The following is a 19,481-nucleotide window of genomic DNA, read 5'->3' on the forward strand; positions in this document are numbered from 1 at the left end:
GCTGGACGCCTAACCTTCCCCTTCTCTTCCCTGAGTCCAGAGAAAACAACAGCTGGTAAGTTAGCTCGCCAGTTTTGTGTCACAGCTCATCACATGAGAGGCTGGTGAGTGCTGCTGGCATCCTGCCGTCACAGACTAAACTGCATAATGAGAACTCTATTTAATATCTTTCTCTTGACAAGTGGTAATGTTAATTACAGACCCACTTACAGGAGCGGTGAATATTGGATGTGACAGGTAGACGCTGTTCCATCACTCCCCTGCTGTCTGACGCAGACAACTGAAGATGCACACTATAGTTGTATTAAAGAGTAATTCCACCACACACATTAAAGTGTGTTTACAGGGAGTGGTATTGCGTATGTGAAAAAACTATTAGTATGAGCAGTATAAAGCTACAGAGGAAGCCTCCAGTGATGTCACTCAGTGGCTAACTTGCATTCTGAGCACAACAATATTCAAAAGACATCATTTCAACATTTTTGACTTCATTGAAGAGAAGTCAGTGGAGAGCCAGAATGTTTTTGGGACGTCTTTTTTAGACGTCTTTTCAACTTTCTGTCTGCTGAATGTGTAAACTATTCACTAGCACTAGGAGGTGGCCTACGACATTACTTATCCCCCACCTACAACTCAGTACACAGTTCCCTCCCCAGACAGCTGAACAACCATTCACACCTGGACTCGCCTAGCCCTAGAAACCCACATGAAGGACGGTTGGGCTAACGACCCACAAGTGGCCCTAACGACTCTGAAACTCAGAGCTCACACGTGTCCTCAACGACTCTGTAAGGACACACAGGGTTTAAAAGCCTGCAACTCCCCTCCAGTTAGTTAGAACTGAAGAAGCCCCTTGGATAAGATGTGAAACGTTTCACAGGAGCTATAGGAAATAAAACCCACCGACAAATGTCTCAGAGAGTAATTAAAAAACATTTCTAGTTTGTTTTTTGTTGTTGTTTTTCCAATAAAAGTTGACTAATTTAACAAATTCTTTCCTCTAATACTGTTTGGTTGGGTTAATTTAAAGATGTCCTGACATCAAGGCTACAAGGTTACTAGACATAATCATTCTTTTCATTGCATTAAAGAGAGAAATACAGTTATGTACATCTAGCAGAAAGCAATATAAAGGCTGCAAAGAGAGCAAAACAAACAAATATATGTTTGCTGTCACAGGTCCACCAGGATAATGTGTCACGTCCAAGCTTAATCACTGCTCTATAACTGTACAAGCAACATTTAATCGACTGTTGAAACCATTTAAGATCATCTTGGTCAAAATACATTTATTCGGGGCATTTACTGTGCTGACTGATTCAGCAGAGCTCAGAACATCATGAATGTGTGTTAAACTTGCCATCTAGTGGCTGTTTGGACTGAACAGCAGCTGCTGGAAACATACAGCACACCTCTGTGCTGATGGGTTGAACAGCAGCAGAAATATGAGATGCACCACTTCTGCTACTACTACTACCATCATCATCATCAGTCATCGTCACCTTATAGAGGTGTGAAAGAGCTGCATAAACAGTGACTGTTTTCATGCTCAGGGTCACAGCCAGTGCTGCGGAAATACTGAGATCCTGAAGTCCTTCAGTGTACTCACTCCACTTGCTCCACTAGGTTCACCAGCTACGTGCTTACTTTATCTACTGTTTGTTGCTGGTAGGTAGCATACACTTAACTTGGTGACAGACTTCTAAATCACTGCTAACCAGTGTTGTTAAAAGTACCCAAGAGTCAAACTTGGGTAAAAATAAGATACTGTGTTAAAATATTACTTTGTAAAAGTGAAAGTCACATATATGAATATTAGATGAGAAAAACTCTGAAAGTGAAACATCAGAAAGTGTCTGATGTTAAATGTACTCAAGTATCAAAAGTAAATGTCAATGTTTTCATAGATTCATATATTAATGTCGACCAATTATCAAATCCAATTTTCGGCATCTTTCTGATTATCAGAATAAGTTTCTTTTTTTTTCTTTTTTTCTGTGGCTTGATAACCTGATGAAAGTCTAAGTACCGAAACATTGTCGTCAATAAACTTAATCGCAGTGTGCGGGAGTCTTTTTCCTGATTTTGGCTCAGATGTAACATGTAATCTGCAAAGTAACTAGTAACTTAAGTATCAAATACATATAGTGAGTAAAATTGACAATATTGCCTCAATAATGGAGTGGAAGTATGAGGTAGCAGAAAATGGAAATACTAAAGTAAGTACCTCAAACTTCTACTCAAGTATAGTACTGACTAAATGTACATGTATATAAATATATTTTGTTAATCTATATACAGTATTATATATGTATGCCTACAAATACCCCTGTGGTAGTTTATAAATAAGCTATAAACCCCTCAGGTTACACAAACCCTGGAAGTCATATTAAACAATCAAAAGGACGTCAGCTACGGTCCTGTTCTTATGTTTTGATTAAAGGGTAACTCCACACATCTTCCGCATTAGTGTGTTTACAGGTCTTTTTACAAGGAGCACGACCGCATATGTGAAAAAAGTAGTATAAAGCCTTCTGTGGCTCCAGAGGAAGCTGCATGTAATCTGATAAATTGCCTCCAGTGATGTCACTCAGTGGCTAAATTGCATTAAGGTTTATGTAGGCACCAAGTTTTGAAAACGAAGAAGGATGTGTTGAACAAAAAAAGGTGACATCTCCGGTTCTGCTGTATCACTGGAGACAACATTGGAGTACAATGCAGACCAGTGGACTGTTTTTCAAAACATGAAGTGGAGTCATAGGTCATTGCTCATGTAATAATTGTATTAAAAATAGGATTTATATATTTTAAGTTAAAGTTAAAAATACATGTTTGTAAAGGTATCTGTGGTCCTGATACTGAGGGTGTTGATAGCGCTCCTGGTTGAACGTAAATGAGTCTTGTTTGTTATTTGAGAAATGATGCAATACAGACGAGTGAATGCAAGAGCTGCGTGTGGTTCTCCTCCACCACTATTCCCCCTGCTCAAGGGTACAACACTGGCACTCATCTGTTCAGCTGTTCATAAAGGAAAGTACAGTTAATAGGTTTGGGTATTCATGCCAAACAATACTACTTTATCAGCTTTGTTCCATTTCAATGACTCAGTATGAACTTGCCCACCTACAGGTCCTAAATCTACAAAAACAAAATGTACGTCACTTTCCATTTTCTCTTCTGTACTGTGATGTTTTTCAGCCTGTGACAGCGTGCTGTAGAGACCAGGTGTGGGAGCCCACGGTTTAGCTCTGTGTTGTTTGTACACTGGATCCGGTGGTTAAATTTAGCCGTGCATAAAAAGGGAATTATTGTAGAAACTCTGGAGCTGGAGATGGCAGACGCAACATGACCAGAAAAACACTCTCGGTTTAGTTTCCCAGGCATCCTGAGGGAAACTGGCAACAGTGAATGCAGAAAACTCCTGCGACATAAATAGCATTGGCAAAGTCATGAAAGTGACCTTTTAATTTTTATAAGCTTAATGTGCCTGTGATTCATCTATCGAGTTACATAAGACACAAGAAGAGGCAGAAAATAGGATGCAGAGATGTAGCTTTGGCATTTTGTAACAGTGAGATCACCTGGCAGCCGATAACATGAACTCTACGTGAACTTTTATTTGTCTCCATCTGTGGTGCTCAGGGCTCGGAGCTGAGGTGTTTCTGCACCGCACCTGTCAATCAAACACCGGCGTGTGTTCAGGCCTTTCGATCCCAGCTGAAGTGAAGCGTCCATTCAAGGTGTCATTTCTGCTAGAGCAATGAAAGAGGATATCAGGGTGGATTTCAAAAGAGAAGTCCTCATACAGTTAATTTTGAATTTCTGTTTTCCCTCTCCTCTTTCTTTCTTTCTTTCAGTTTTTTCTGTCAGTGCTAACAGATAAGGCAGCACTGATGAAGGCTTTGTGCCGCAACACATCAACAGTTCTTTTCAGTCCATGTGGTTATGATTTTTTCTTTATTTGTTTTTGTAATGAGTGCAGCCTTTTCTTATATTTGTTTTCTGGGAAACAATACATTGCTCACGTTATGTTTATTTATCGCACTCCAGTTTCATACCCTTTAAGTTTTATGTTTTGTCTCGATGCCTATATGTTTTTTATACCCAGGTCCTGAAGAAATGATAATACTAACAATAATAATATAAAAGTTTCAACTTAGATTCAATGAAGTAAACAAGCAGTGATAGACAGATGGTTGTTTGTTCTTACAGATTCCTCAGTATCTTCTCCAAATGGGTTCTGCACACTTTACACACACCAGCTCTCCTTTTGTCTTTGGTTTAGATATTTTTTCCCCTTCCTCAAAATGTTCTTCAAAAATGGAAAAAAAACAGCCACGTCTTACCCAAAAGAAAGTACTGCTCTTCATTAGCTGTTGCAGGCTGCAACAGCTACAACATAATCCTTTGAGTCAAAGTTAGGTCCACTTAAAGTGCTTGTTGTTGCCATGACAGGCTGATGTTGTATGTCTATAGTGTTTGACGATATTACTGTAATATCAAAACCTTTAATAAGTTTGAATCATTTACTCACCAGAACATGTAAATATAGAAAAATACCAAATCACCCTTCAATACATCCGTAGGTTTTGTGCATGTTCAGGCTCATTCACCTACCATCATTACTGCTGTTCTCTCCACCTGCACCTTTACCACCATTTGGCTCCACTTCAAACGTATTAATTGACTTTCAGAGGCTGATACAGTTACATTACTCTCACAATATTAATATTTAATATGACTTGTTGAATTGAGGTCACCTTAGAAGGAGTGTAGCAGCGCCTCAGGGGACAGTCCTGTCAGTCTTTAGTTGGGCGAATGATAAATGAGGGGGTTCTGATGGTTAATGTTAGTTCTGTAGCGAGAGCAGCTGGGTGTCAGCTGGTTTAATATCACCATGTGACTGTGAGAGTGTGCCGTGCATAGAGCCACTGCAATTTGACAAAGGGTTTTTGAGGGCGACCTATCACTTTAAGAGTGTCAGAGCCCCTCGATGGGCTCCTCATCTTTTTTCTCTCACAACATCTTTCCTCTGCCGTGCATGGCTTGTTGCCGAGGTAACAGGCCTGAGAATGGTTTAGCATTTCCAGCATTGCCTGGTGAATCAACTCATGCTGACATGCGACTGACAACAACATGCTGCATGACTGGCTCAGTTATTCTCTCCCCTAAAATGTCAGCAGAGTCAACAACCACCTGGTGCTTTACTCTTATATCAGGATCATATCAAAGGCAGCATACTTGATATTCTGCTTAGCTGCTCGGCTTGATGGCAGGTCTAGCAAACCGAGCCGTTAGTGATGACGCTGCTCTGAGTTGTATAGCAGAAAATCAAACCAGCTGATGGAAACGTCCTTGTATTCTGATACAGTCACTTTTTCACATCCGTTTCCAGACAAATGTGGAGTGAAGTACTGTGTTTCTCCAGCAGAGGTCACTGTGTGTGTGCATGCGTACCTGTGTCTATGCGTGTGTGTTTGCATGGATATTTGTGCATGCATGTGAGTCATATCACCCCACATGACTATCAAGTATTTCATTCTACTGTATTTGATTCTTTTCTGCAACAGCATCAGCTGTTTGAATGCACCGCAGCAGCAACAAACTTTTCAGCTCCCTGTGTTTCTGATCGACCAGGTCATTATTGAGCGGCTCATCCACTGACTGAAAGCACATCAGTCAACCTGAGCCTGTCAGAATCTGCATTTTTATTGCTCCCCTGGTCTTCTTGCTGTTTACAGGTGATCCGTATATTGGCTGTAAATGAAAAAAGCCAAAGGGTTAAAGGATAACCCTGTTAGCAGTGGAAGGACAGATTACAGTTACTCAGCCCTCCATTAATCATACTAATGATAAATCAATTTGCATATTTGGGTTGTACTACTCAATTGTGTCTATTGTGACTTTAATCAATGTGACTTCAGTCACAAAATTGTGTTTCAACATACCTTTAACCATGTTAAACACTTGGACCTTAAAGGTTAAAATATTTCCTTAAATTTTCATAAAACAATTCTGTTTATGTCCTGCATGTCTTCATAATATCCATTCAATTGTATTTACATTTCCTATTAATTACCTTTCTGTAAAGTAGTTTTCAAAGTAGTGGCGAGGTACGCCATTCTTGCGCTGTAGTCAAGTAACCTGCAGCATGTAATCCAGCATTTTATTCAATTTATATAGTGTAAGTCTCTCTGTTTACAGTAACATTAAAAATATTTGAATTTTGAAACACTGGTATGCTTTTATTGTGAAGAAGTTACAGGAAATGCAATGTATTGACAGCAAACATTCATCAAAAATGAGGGACAGCAGTCATTTGCTGCATTTTTGCCAGAAGATCAAGTCGAATAGTGCATATACTATAGTGTGACATATTTTCCTCAGATATTTAAAACAAAAGATGTTGTATGTTTATGGCTTCACTGTTACATGAAATGAAACATTCTAGATGTTTTTGCATCATTTATACAAATGTACCTATTATTTAGCATAATGTATTGTTCCTTGGTGTCATGGGATCTGGAAAGTAAATAAAAAATAAATGTCTGTGAGTTTGAGATATGCCTGAGCTGAAGCTGAGCTGTTTATTAACTCAGGAAGATTTTCATTTCCTGACCAACCACGGAGCCGATACTAAAAACAATAAAAGCAGTGCTGACAGTCACGTGAAAGGGATAATTTATTTTTGTTTTAATCAAATATTAACCGCTACCTTTCAACATGGAGTCATTTGCTTACCTTCCTCCACATGGACCTGATCAATATGCATTGTCACTCATTGTGCCCAACTGGGACACACACTCAGGCCTGGCAGTAGGCTGAGCATGATGCAACATCTTGCAATAAACAACGTGCTGTAAGAGTATGTAACACAGCGGCTAGCAGCACACGTAAAAGCAGAGTTTAGAGGAAAAACCAAACATGCAAACACAGTTTAACAGAATAAAAGAGCAGATTTGTATGTATGTTTTGTCCTCAATGCCCTTGCTTTTCCTCAGTTGGCTGTTTCCATACCTGCCTGCTTTGTCCGACCTGATGACGGCCCAAGGGTCACTGTTATTGAGATGACCTGCCTCATCGATCACCTGTCACATCTATGGATTAGAGCAGAGATCAATGGGACAGCCTTCTAGTCTGAAGTATAGCAAAGGGAGGCAGCGGCTGCTTGATAATGGTCCGACCCCTGAGGTCCACTACTCTGTTTTGATCTCTGCGTGTGTGCGTCTGTGTGTGTGTGCGTGTGTGTGTGAGTACTTCCTTTGCTTCTTAAATTGAGGTATATGCTGGGTTATCAGTCACCCGGTCTCCTTACTGCTCTTTAATCCTCTACCTGTCTGAGCATTCTGCCACAGTTACCTGATATAGTCATGTTGATGCATCATGATTGGGGGTTTTAATACAATATGAAATGTCTATTCCATTCAAATGATCCATAATTGACCTGTTAGACAGCTTTTGGGCAAACACTGGCTGTTTAGCCCCCATTGATCCCTCCTGACAAATGATTTAGAAATATGCACCATCTGAGCACAATGTAAAGTAGAGCGCATACCCCCACCAAGGCCCAATAGTCCCCTTTATCTGCATCAAGTTATACTCACTTTCAGATATCAGCCTCCTAAATACGAGGTTTTTTTTAAATCAACATACATACAATATAAACAAACAACATTAACAAAAATGTTGAAAAATTTCCTGTCACGCAATGTTAAAACCAACCAACCAACCAATCAACCAACCAACAAACCAACCAACCAACCAACCAACCAACCAATCAACCAATCAACCAACCAACCAACCAATCAACCAACCGACAAACCAACCAACCAACCAACCAACCAATCAACCAACCGACAAACCAACCAACCAACCAACCAATCAACCAACCGACAAACCAACCAACCAACCAACCAACCAACATATCAACCAACCAACCAACCAACCAACTGACCAACCAATCAACCAATCAACAAACCAACCAGCTAACAACAAATCAATAAGTGAGATATGAAAACATAATCTCCAGAGCAGAGGTAATAAAACAAACAAACAAATCAAACCATATTGTCAAACAGGACGCCTCTACAGCAGTTGCCCATTTTGTCCCGCTCAACACCTACGTCCTTTTCTACTTCATGTTCTCAAACTTATAGATAAAAATAAATATTTTGACGTGGCTGAAACATGACTAATTACACAGTTTTGTCTGCAAGAAATTGAGCTCTTTATTAGTGTAATCAATCAAACACCACAGACTCTCATCTGCCACTAAAGGAATGTCTTTTGAAATGTATTGATAATAAAGTCTGTAACTATCTAACTGTTGTATCTCCTATTTTTTCTTTCTTCACAGTGATGCTGCATACTGGTAAATATTATTTCAGGCCCAAATCTGATGATTTGCATGCTGGTTTCATTTGAAGGGTAGTATTTGAAGTATTATTACACACAAAAAAACTAGCTACATGTCAGATGGAGTTACATTTCTCTAATAAAAGACATCTGTTTTCTGTCCTCAGTATGTGGTGCTGAATGAACAGCTCCCAAAAGTGGAGGTAGGAGATGTGGCACAACTCAAAACCAAAGCAGTAGAGTGGAAAACATTTTGAAATAAACTGATGGTCTGCTGTTTGATTTATTGTATTTGTCCATTTCTGATTTGAGGCAATCCAGAGATATAAACCATCACGTTGTAAACAGTCTAACTACAATAGAATCTTTTTTAAAAGGTTGGCTATTTCTACCACAATACACAGTCCTAGCAACAGCAAAGTGTCAAGAGGGCCAGCCTTTCTCTCTGTCTCCCACACACACACAAACACAGAAAAACACCTTTTATTAAATCCAATTTATTTTTCGACCGATATTTGATTGTGTGATACTGTACATGACATAAATATCGGCCATTTCTTTACATTTCAGACATGGATACAGCAGTATGCAGAGTGACAAGTTCTCCAAGGATATGCATTTTATTTAAATTAATCACATAATAAATCCTTGATTTTAAGTCAGGCATTTATCTCAGAGTTTGACTGAACAACAAAGATGTGTTGGTTTTTCTGATTTAAAAGATAAGTTCACCCAATGATGAATATTCAGACATTATCTACTCAACCCCATGTCGATGGAAAGTCGGGGTGAAGTTTCGTTGTCCACAGTACATTTCTGGAGCTTCACAGCAAAACAGCATTACAGAATTATCTTGCTTACGTCTGAAGTAGATGGGGACTTAAAAAAAACACCAAATACTAAATATACAAATTCTTGACATACGTTTAAGCTTGTGCGCCCACTTTAGACGGGGTGTGCGCTAGCACTTTTAGCTTAGCGGCTAATAAAGAGTTTGGCTTTAAAAACAGAGTAAAAAACATCTTTTCAAATCAGTTTGGTATCTTGGGGCTTCCGGAGACTTGAATTACACCAGACAAGCTGTACGGAGCCATTTTATGTTATTTTTTTCAGTTGTTTTCATTAATTTTAAAAAAAGTCCCCATCTACTTCAATTGTTTAGGAGAACACTGTTTTGCTGTGAAGCTCCCAAAATGTTTTATAGACTTCAAAACTTCCATCGGCATGAGGGTGAGTAGATACTGACTGAATTTTGGGTGAACTTATCCTTTAAAGAGATGTTGGTCACCCTGACTTAAGGTGCTGCTTATCCACTAAACAAAGGCATTCATCAGTACTTCAGTGGACAGTGTCCTGTCGTCTCATAGCTGTATTAAAGGTGTGTCCATTCCAGTTATTATGCAGCTACAGATTAAACACAGCAAATAATCATTTGTTGGTGTATGAGGCTGAAAATGAAAAGAAAATCAAGCCTCTGGCGTGTATTGACACACACACACACACACATATCGAAGCATGCTATCTGTCTCATCCAAAATGGTTGAGCTCAGATACTCCATTTCCAAACATGCCACTTCCATCACAACAATGCAAGGGGAGCCTGACTTGTTCTGCATAATCAATATCCCTCTGTATATTGAGTGTGAGTGGAGGGAGCCTTCATTAACATACATCCTCACATACTAAGGTCTGGGCTGCAGGCTCAGTGCATACCACACTGTCTCTAGGACCCAGTGTGTCTCCTCCTCAGCCTTTGTAGTTTTTGTGTGGAGATGAGGGAGACTGAGATGTGCTTCTTGCTTATCACGATTCACATCGAGCTCTTCACCAGCTGAGAGGGGGGGGAAGCTGAACAGGGCAATTTGAAGGCAGGATCAGCTCCCACATCCACATCTGCTTGTTTTTATTTATTATTTATTTTTTAGAAAACCTTTTATTTAATTTTTTTCCATCTCATTGTTTTGTTTTTTTTGTTTTTTTGTTTTTTTAAAATAATTTTGGGGCACGATGAAAGCCAAGGCATTCCGGGTGCATTCCTCCTGCCGGCTGGGACTATGATTTATTATCTTTGTTCTCATGACACACTTGCACTCATTCAGTCTCATCGGAACAGGAGCGCGAGCGGCGATTTGTCTTGAACTTTCTTGCATCTTCGACGATTCCGGCTGCAGCAGGTACTTTCTGCACTTGAGGTGAGTCTGTTTCGCTTTTCCATCCCTCGGACACAAAGGAAACGTTTCTTTGATTATTATTTATTGTCTTGGGAAAAGCGTGGGAGAGGAGCTTGATGCCTCTTCCACATTTTTCTCAAACATGATTGGCCCTTTTTTTTTTTGTGCATTTAAGGAATTTTTTTATCGACTAAATTCGGGGGAGGTGGCTTCAAATCGGTGTACCGACTTGATCCAATATTTTTGGTAACAGTAATGTTCAGTGAGTGGAGGCGTGGGACGTGTCAGTGAATACTAATTGCTGTCAGATGCTGTCTCTGCCGCTGCTTCTGCTTCTTCTTCTTCTCCATCTATTCCCCCCTCCACATCGCGTGTTAAAGGGAATCCCCCAGACATAGGTGATGGGTTTAATGACTGATAAAATGTCACGTATGAATCCAACGGCATGTCAAGCCGGTTAAATTGAGCCCTCCATTCATTCCAGCGGCTGTCCTGCTGTGTGTAGGTGTTGAAGCAGCCATGTGGAGCAGAGAGAGCGCTCCTCCACTTCTCGTCTGCCTGCTGGCGCTCACAGCTCTCTGGAAAACCAGGTGAGTCTTGTTGAATGGGAGACGCCTCGAGGCCGAGGATCACTCACTGTGTGCCTATTTATCAAGTTTTTTTTTTATCAGGCCGGACTCATTATCAGTGGACACCACAAAGAGCAGGAGAGGAGGCAGTTTACTCGCCCTCAGCATCCTCAGTCTGACCATGAAAATAACCCCGAGGGCATGTGGGTAATTATCTTTGCTGGGAAGTAGCCCAGGACTGCCCTTGTTCATAATCTAGCCCACCTACAATTTCTAATGGAGGCCGCACAAATGAGGCAAAGCAGCCACGGTTGTGTTATTCCAATATGGGGGGAACACAATGAGAGGAAAACAAACATAAAACAGGATATGGATTGTTTTTTTAATAGCTACAGCCAAATCAACCTTGAAGGGTAATTTTATGACCAAATGGCCTCGAGGAGAATACAACTGTTCCATGAATAAATCACAATCAGGTTTACTGCCACTGCAACTTTCCCTCTGTTCAGGTTGAATTTTCTATTTCTCTTTTGTCACAACGCTGATCTGTTTTCTAGGTTTAGGCACAAAAAACACCTGGTTAGGGTTAGGGAAGCATCATGGTTTGGCTTGAAATACCTCCTCTGGTCACCACAATCATGTGTCTTGGCTTCGGTTGCCAGAAAAACGGGAAAAAAAGCCAGGTGTCCTTGCAAATATGCACTGGTGTGACTCAAACAGTGGTCAGACATTTGGCAGCCTTGTTGGAATAACGCAATCTCTGTCCCCTCCAACTCCTGATGTGACAGTCAGCTAGTAAGGATATAATGTGAATGTGATGTGTCACGTTTGCTGCAAATGTTTAGTGTTGGACGTATCTGTAGTTTGCAGAAACATTAACTGCTAACTTTATATCCTGCCGACTGGACTCAGTTTAGTGGCCTGCTGAGGGGAAGTTAGACAGACACTGGTTGGAAGTTAAAATGGCGGCATCGGCAGAAGTTAAGCAGAAATTAGTCGGAAGTTTCCAGGAAGTGTATTAAAGAAACTGCCAGATATTTCTTAACTGCTCGAAAATGTTACTTGGTCATTAACACCTACTTACCATTACATTTCCTAGACCTGTAAAATGAAGTGTTACTGTTTATTGTAATGCACAACACAGCCCAGTCACCAAGATATTATGTTAACGGTTAACGTTTCTGCAAACCACAGTAACGTCAGTCGACGTGTACTAATCGTGGCATATCACATGCACATCACATGCTTATTAGCCATCTAGCTCTAGCTCTATCGGCAGGAGGCAGAGGGAAAGGTGGTGGCGACATTACTGGCCAGGCTGCCAAACCGGTGACTGGAGTTGGAGTCACAACACTGAATATTTTTAAGAAAACTATTATTATTACTATTATACTATTTTTCACATGAAGTCAGGACATCTCTATCCCTGATCGTGATGAACAAACTATGTATTTTAAGTCTTCACACCCTAACCAAGTGGTTTTTGTGCGTAAACTGAGTATAAATAAAGCGTTGTGACAAGAGAGAAATAGAAAATTTAACCTGAACAGACAAAGTTGAATCATAAAGAAACAGTTTTAACTTATCTGTGGTTTAGCAGAAACAGACTTAGCTAATATTTACAGTATTCTTGGGTCTGTTGTTGCTGCTAAATTTCCAGCTAGTTTCTGTCCAACTTCTGCAGGTCAGTAAATTGAAGTACATTTTTTTAACCATTTAGATTTTGACCAATTCAACAATCAGCCAACTCACTTCAACTTAGTGGCCTGCTGAAGGGAAGTTGGACAGAAAGTTAGAATTTAAAATGTCATGATCAGCAGAAGTTAAGCAGAAATGAGTTGGAAGATTCCTGGAAATGTTTTAAAGAAACTGCCAGATTTTTCTTAACTGCTTTTTGGAAAGTATTATAGTATTGATATTAAATAACGTTGGGGTTATTTTCAATAAATTCTGAGGAAATGTTTGAGGCATTTTAGGGGAGATTTCAAAGAAATTTTAAATATGTTACTTGGTAATTACCACCCACTGACCATGAAATTTGCTTTCCTGTGATATGAAGTGTTACCCAATAAACATATCGAGGAACCAGTAAAAAAAAAAGGATCATAAAAAGAGAATAATCTTTTAAAAAAACTCAGGCCGACTGTAAATATATGTCTGAAAATGTGTCTAACCTACTTTGCACCTTTTTTTAACCCAGCTGGCACAAACTAGGCATGCTGTTTTATCACACAGGACTTCTCACATTATCACATCAGGTGTAAAGGTGTCTCCTTTGATATTGGGAGTGACAGTTTAGGTCGTTTGAGTGCTTACATTAGATGACAGTTGACAAAAGAAAGAAACAGCCAATGTCAGAAGCATGAGAGGGAATTTAAATAAGGCCACTGAATCCCCTCGAGGCCCCATTAGGTCCCCACTGAAGTACAAATTCAAAAAACTTGTCTCGGACAGCCAAATAGTGCATCCCATCAGCTGGTGCTAGCTCTAGGCTTTAGGTCTGTTTCATGGCCAGACATCTGACATGTCACAGCAGGAAAACATTATTGTAAAAAAAAAAAAAAGGGGGAGCTATCGTTAATGTTATAAGTAACACCTATTCTTTTATTAATTATGACAAGCTAAAATGTCCACTGTAAACCTTAGTGTCCACACAGTAGGCTATTCCCAGTCCAGTCACACAATAGGCTATCTGTAGCAGTTTGCTAACACGCAAATCTAATACAAACACAGTGTGTTGCTGTTCGAGAGTTAGCAGTATCAATTGTAATGGTGTAAAAATGAGATGTGACGTAGCCTACATGCTAGCGATGGTTGGTTTCCTCATATTTCCACAACCTGGAGGCTGGAGGTCTGTAGCATACAAAAACAACCTCATTTAAACTTAGAAGTCCATATCAGTATTCTTTAATGGTTATGCATGACTTTATATGGTTAGGAAATGTCTTTGGCTTTGGAAACTTATAGCAGTGCAAGCCACTTTTAAGAGCTAATTTGACAAGCTAGCTGTCCAAGTACCAAGCAAGGTAGCTAGTTAGCTGTTAAAATATTAGCGGGCTAAAGTAAACAAGAAGCAGTTAAATAAAGATTAATGCTGTAAAGAATATTGATTTATCAATTCATACAGATGAGTATTTGAAATGGCCTCCATATGCATTTGTGGCAGTATGGACATAGTACAGCCTACTCTAGACTTAGATGCTGTTGCGCATAACACAAATATCACAATTAAAGAAAATTAATGGATTATATTTATCTTTTGATAAGAAGCTAACATTTTGTGCCCTAGATGTTGTATCAAGTTTGCCCTGGTAGTATCGAACATGGCATGGATTATTGGTATTTTTCAAGGTATTATGGAGGTTAGAAATTCCAGTATCTTGACAACACTACGAGACAACACACTTGAAATGAAGTATTCTTAGTCTATTAGGTCATAACATGAGTAAACAGGTTACATTAATCCAACTCTTTCTCTGGTGGTAACTTTGAGGAATATGGGCCCAACAGTAAACACCCAGATGTGAACAATGATATAGGCTACCTTCCATTTCCCTGCTTAAAGTAAAATATGGCCCTAACCTGAGGCTGTTCCACCAGAGCTCTTGACAGTGGTGATTACGTCGAGGTTTAATGTGGGACCTTATCTGAATTTATTTACCATGAATCTCCAGCTCTGATTACATTTGCATATTCAGTTGTGTTTTGGCTCCGAGATCAGATGGCTCACAAATGTTCTGCCTTGAACTGGGTCATCCATGTGCCTGACAAACAATGTGTATGTGTGTGTCTGTGTCTGTGTGGGCATGTATCAAGTGTGCCAGATAAAAACGACCTCTTTTTTCCTCATAACTCAGGCCTCTGAGGAAAACAGTGATGTCTCTAATTACATTTCAAATGTAATCGGATTCCTCTTAGTTGAAGTGCCTTAGCTGGTTGTTACTGTGTGTTCGTCGACTAGGTCAGTGAATGCCGATGCCGCATCTGATGCCTTTAAAACCAACATCACCCTGTTCACACGGATCCTGGACAGCCTGTTGGACGGATATGACAACCGCCTACGGCCTGGTCTTGGGGGTAAGGAAATGATCTGCTATTACAGGATGTGCAGAACTGTTCAGATGATACAATCCAATGTACTCATTTGAAAGTTTTGTACTCCCATTTATTACGAAACCGCACGCATCTCCTTTAAATGGGTGATGGCTCATTTGGAGTGAGGACACTTCATTTAACATCAGCTTTTGTAGTACAGACAACCTTTGGCAGCAATCCCCTCAAGAATAAACTGACAAACACACTCAAATGACAAAACATTTAGGTTATATAACACTCACTCCACTTCCTGGAAAGTAACAGCAGCCAAACTGGCCACATTTAACCCCACAGAGGGCTATGTTCTCGCTTGAGTTTTTCTGGAATATGCCCGCTGAAATAAACCTTGGATGCAGAACTACGCTGCAGTTATGACCCTTCTTGTTTCAGGGTCAGTCTCTTTCTGCTGTGTGGTTTTAATGGTAGTTTGACTAAAATTATATGTTGGAACTTAAGAAAATCTAAATGTATATATTGTAATCACTGGTTATTTCATCCAGTTTATTCCTTATTGGATTATTTTAAAGGAGCAGATTTAGTTGAATGTTGCATTGAAAGTGATTTTTTTAACATGCAGATATGACCAGACCCAGAAACTGCAATATTCAGCTTAGGTCCTAGAGAGTTTTGCATTTTCAGGCATAAAGAGCCCAATAGTGTGATAATTTTTCTGGAAATTTAATAAAATTTGCTCAAAACTTGATCAAAAAGTGTAATAAACCCTCATAAACCCTTTTTTAGTTATGTAACACCTTTTTTGGGTCAATCTTTTTTCAAAACATGCAATGTAAAAACGTCTTTTCTTCTCAGAAATGTATATATAATTTATAATACTGTTAGTATTATGATAGGCTACTGAAAACACTTACATTTGACACTGATTTTATGTTTGTGATTGGCTCTTGGGAAGCGGCACGTTGTTCTCAGGCAGAGATGCATTAGACTCAAATCCAAATCAATGGAATATAATCCTGCTGTTACCCATTCTGATTGATCACTGTGCCAGAATTGTCCATCAGACCAGGGTGGATCATAGATGGCTGCAGAAGATGGATAACGTTACACAAGCGAGTGATGGAGGCAAAGCAGTCGATTCACTTATGACTGGTTATGTATTTTTATGTCAGGTCTGATATAGTGTCACGATTGCTTCTGTGTGCCTCCTTCAAATCAAGTGTCACCCATAGTTGTTTTGTTGTTCATGAGACATTGTTATGTAAGAAATCCAGGGCATAGAGAGTGCAGAGGAAGGTTAAGGAAATGGTTACCCAGAGTCTCCAGTGCTGCTCAGAAGCTTATTTGTTATTTTGACCTGGAATCCTGGATCAGTAAATGGTGGCCTCCCAAGGAGGTAGTCCATCATCCACTCAGTAAGACCAGATGTTGATGTATGTCCCTGAGTTTCTGCCCATGTTCGTTTGGCTGTATGGTGCTTAAAGTGTACAATACATTTTGACCTAATAGTCATTATGTCACCTCAAACTTTGTGTTTATAACATTCTTAAATTCTTACATAACATAATACGTAAAGGTTCTTTAATCTGGATATTTGAGGCCAATTACTGATCACCTAATACTAGAAGCAGTATCGGCCGATACGGACTACGTTTCTTTACTTTACTCTGAAATGTTCGGTGGTCTGGCTCCATCTATCGCCTCAGTTACAAATGGTGTCATGACCTCGTAAATTTGAGTAAACAGAGAGGGCACTGCAAGTCTGCATTGAAATCGGCAGGAGAGCTAGTTAGCTGTTAACGGCCGGTTTGCAGCAGACTCCTGAAATATGTTTGGCTCAGGGGGCTTTATTTACGGTCGCGCTCGAGCACTTCAGTACGGAAAATGTAAATTATAAGAACTGATCTTATGGGTTCTATTCGGACGCTGGGATACAATGAAGATGGTAATGTAGCTGATATTCACCTGATTACATTATATGTTGGCTATGGAAACAGGCTTTCGGAGTACAGGGGGAACTTATTGGGCCTCATTCAGCATTCAAGTGCTCTTATTAACATTTCCACAAACGGGGAGGACGGGGATGCAAATGGAAAACAACAAGGCGGATAATTCACACTGGACCTGATGTGCATAGTTGTCATGCAGCAACATTGAATGTGGATTTTCCGTATTGCAGCACCGCATTTTTTGCATCACATTCTTGGGAAACAGCTTTGCCGTGTGGGGAGATTGTCTCTCTCATTTATCTGATTGGCTCTTCTGATAGAAGCACTGATAAAATACCAATCAAACAATTTAGAATGAATATCGGCTTACTACGATAGGATCAATCAATCAGAGCATCGTTCACAAAATGTAGAAGACTTGAATGAAAATGAACAGTAAGACATCATCCTCATTAATGTAGTTAGGTGTTGTTATTATAACAGCAGTTGGGACATTTTATTACATTATTGAGTTTTGTTCTCATCAAATGACAGTAAGTGCAAACTGCACCACATTTTCAGTGTTTTGACATTATTGGATGCTGCAAGGTGCACAGCCTGAGAGCTTTAGCCTCTCTGTCATCATTGGCTTGAATGTGATTCAATGGAAATCTTCCAAGGCGCCACTACAAATGGTAGGAAAATTGTTACGGCACATCACAAGCTTAAGAAACTTTGTTACTCCTATAACTAGGAGATTTTTTGAAAGTCTGAAAGCATTTCCTCTCATACTTTGAATTAAAATTTGCATTAAAACATGAAGCATGTGTTCCCTGAAACCCCCTCCCCACCCCCAACCTGCAGTCTGTGTGTACAGTATGTACTGTATATAGAATTTAGAGTGATTGTTGGAAAGATTCAACAAAAGATTAAAAACAATGTTTGATATCAAATATGTAATACATGATTTACATTACGGTAAAATCAAGCCATTAAAAAGTGAGTTTCCCGAGTGTCTGAGAGAATTTGATGAATTTCAAGCTACATGAGAATGATAGGCTCCGATATTTCTCACTCCCTACTCCAACACACAAAAAGACATTTTGTGTGTTGATGAAAATCACATCTTCGCCTGTGGCCTCCGCGGCTACAGTGCATCCCTCTCCATCCTCACCTCTCCCGTCATCCTCCATGTTTGGCATCTCATTTCCAGCTGGCCCCTCACCCCAAAGCTGAGCTCCTCCCTCAGGATTTGGTGCCATTTGAAATTCAAATTCCTGGGGCCATCAGCCCAGCCCAGAAGCTGCCATATGGGGAACAGACCTCCTTTAGCTTGGCAGCGCTCAGCCTTGTGCAACTGGACCTACAGTAATAGCGCGTCTTATTTAATGTGTAGGAAAAGCATTAATGTTTGGCCTATTGCTAGAGTGTAGCTCAGATACATATAAATATTACACCGAAATGTAAACTTAATGCATCCCTGGAAAATATGAACATAGATTATGCTTCTTGACATTTTTTTCATTTGGCCTTGGCCCTTTTGACAAGATGTGTGTATTCCACTGGATATTTAATCAATGACACTATATTGATTTTGACTGACAACTAACGATTCTCCACCAACAGACGGCCTGTAGACGTGATCATCTTAAAGACAGACTTACTGAAGGGGAGATCAGCGATCTGAAATAAAACATTTCAATAAAACATTCAAACATGAATTAGGCGCTTTCATCTGCAGTGTCTTCGAGTAGCACCAGCACATACGTTTCTATCAGAGTTTCTGTCCCAGGGGGAGCCAAACCCGAGCTGTAGCAGCACACTGTACCCATTAATGTACACAGGGACGACGTCGAGGTGCAGAGCGCACTCGAAAAACAGAAAAATTACATCAGAAGGAATTTTCCACATTGTAGACATGTTAGGTCTGTATGTCACATCTGTGGGAGAAACACATTAACGCTTCAGTGGACCCTGGTCTATAACAGATTTGTAATGGCTGGAAAAAAGCCTCATCACAGCTGAACAAGTGTGTTCACTCATACATACAGTATATTCAGGGAGTCGGGCCCTTTGACAGCTTTCATGGTTCAAGTAGTCTGACACCAAAATAAGCCTGAATCCCGACATATCTTGTTCTGTATGAAATACTCAGTCTGTACACGTTATCTGCATACATTAAATCATTTTAATTCATAGACTTACACACTTTCCTGTCCAGTGTCTCTGTATATTAATCTTCCACATGATAATTAAAGAAATGTTTTTCAGTGCTCTCCATAGAAAACAGCTGTTGGAGACAGCAATGGGGTGTGCACAAAATAGCGGTGACACTTGTCTAATCTCATGCCGTAACAAAACCACAAACTTTAGACTAAAAAATAATAGTTTCAGCTAAAATTAAAAAT

The 19,481-nt window shown here is 39.9% G+C and overlaps 1 protein-coding gene across 2 annotated transcripts in view; it reads left to right on the forward strand.

Annotated features, from left to right (window-relative positions):
* Positions 1–10,167: 10,167 nt before the first annotated feature.
* gabra2b (gamma-aminobutyric acid type A receptor subunit alpha2b) overlaps positions 10,168–19,481 on the forward strand; it is a 36,563-nt gene continuing 27,249 nt past the window's right edge. Inside the window, exons 1-3 of one of the 2 annotated variants that reach the window (XM_084353563.1) lie at positions 10,168–10,547; positions 11,011–11,116; positions 15,057–15,172. In XM_084353563.1, the coding sequence (XP_084209689.1) occupies positions 11,046–11,116; positions 15,057–15,172 (187 nt within the window). In that variant the 5' untranslated portion in view covers positions 10,168–10,547; positions 11,011–11,045. The remainder of the gene's footprint in view (positions 10,548–11,010; positions 11,117–15,056; positions 15,173–19,481) is intronic. The other variant, XM_084353564.1, reaches the window with a different exon arrangement.

The sequence above is a fragment of the Pagrus pagrus genome (assembly GCF_965226575.1).
Source record: "Pagrus pagrus genome assembly, chromosome: 5".
NCBI classification, from domain to species: Eukaryota; Metazoa; Chordata; class Actinopteri; order Spariformes; family Sparidae; genus Pagrus; species Pagrus pagrus.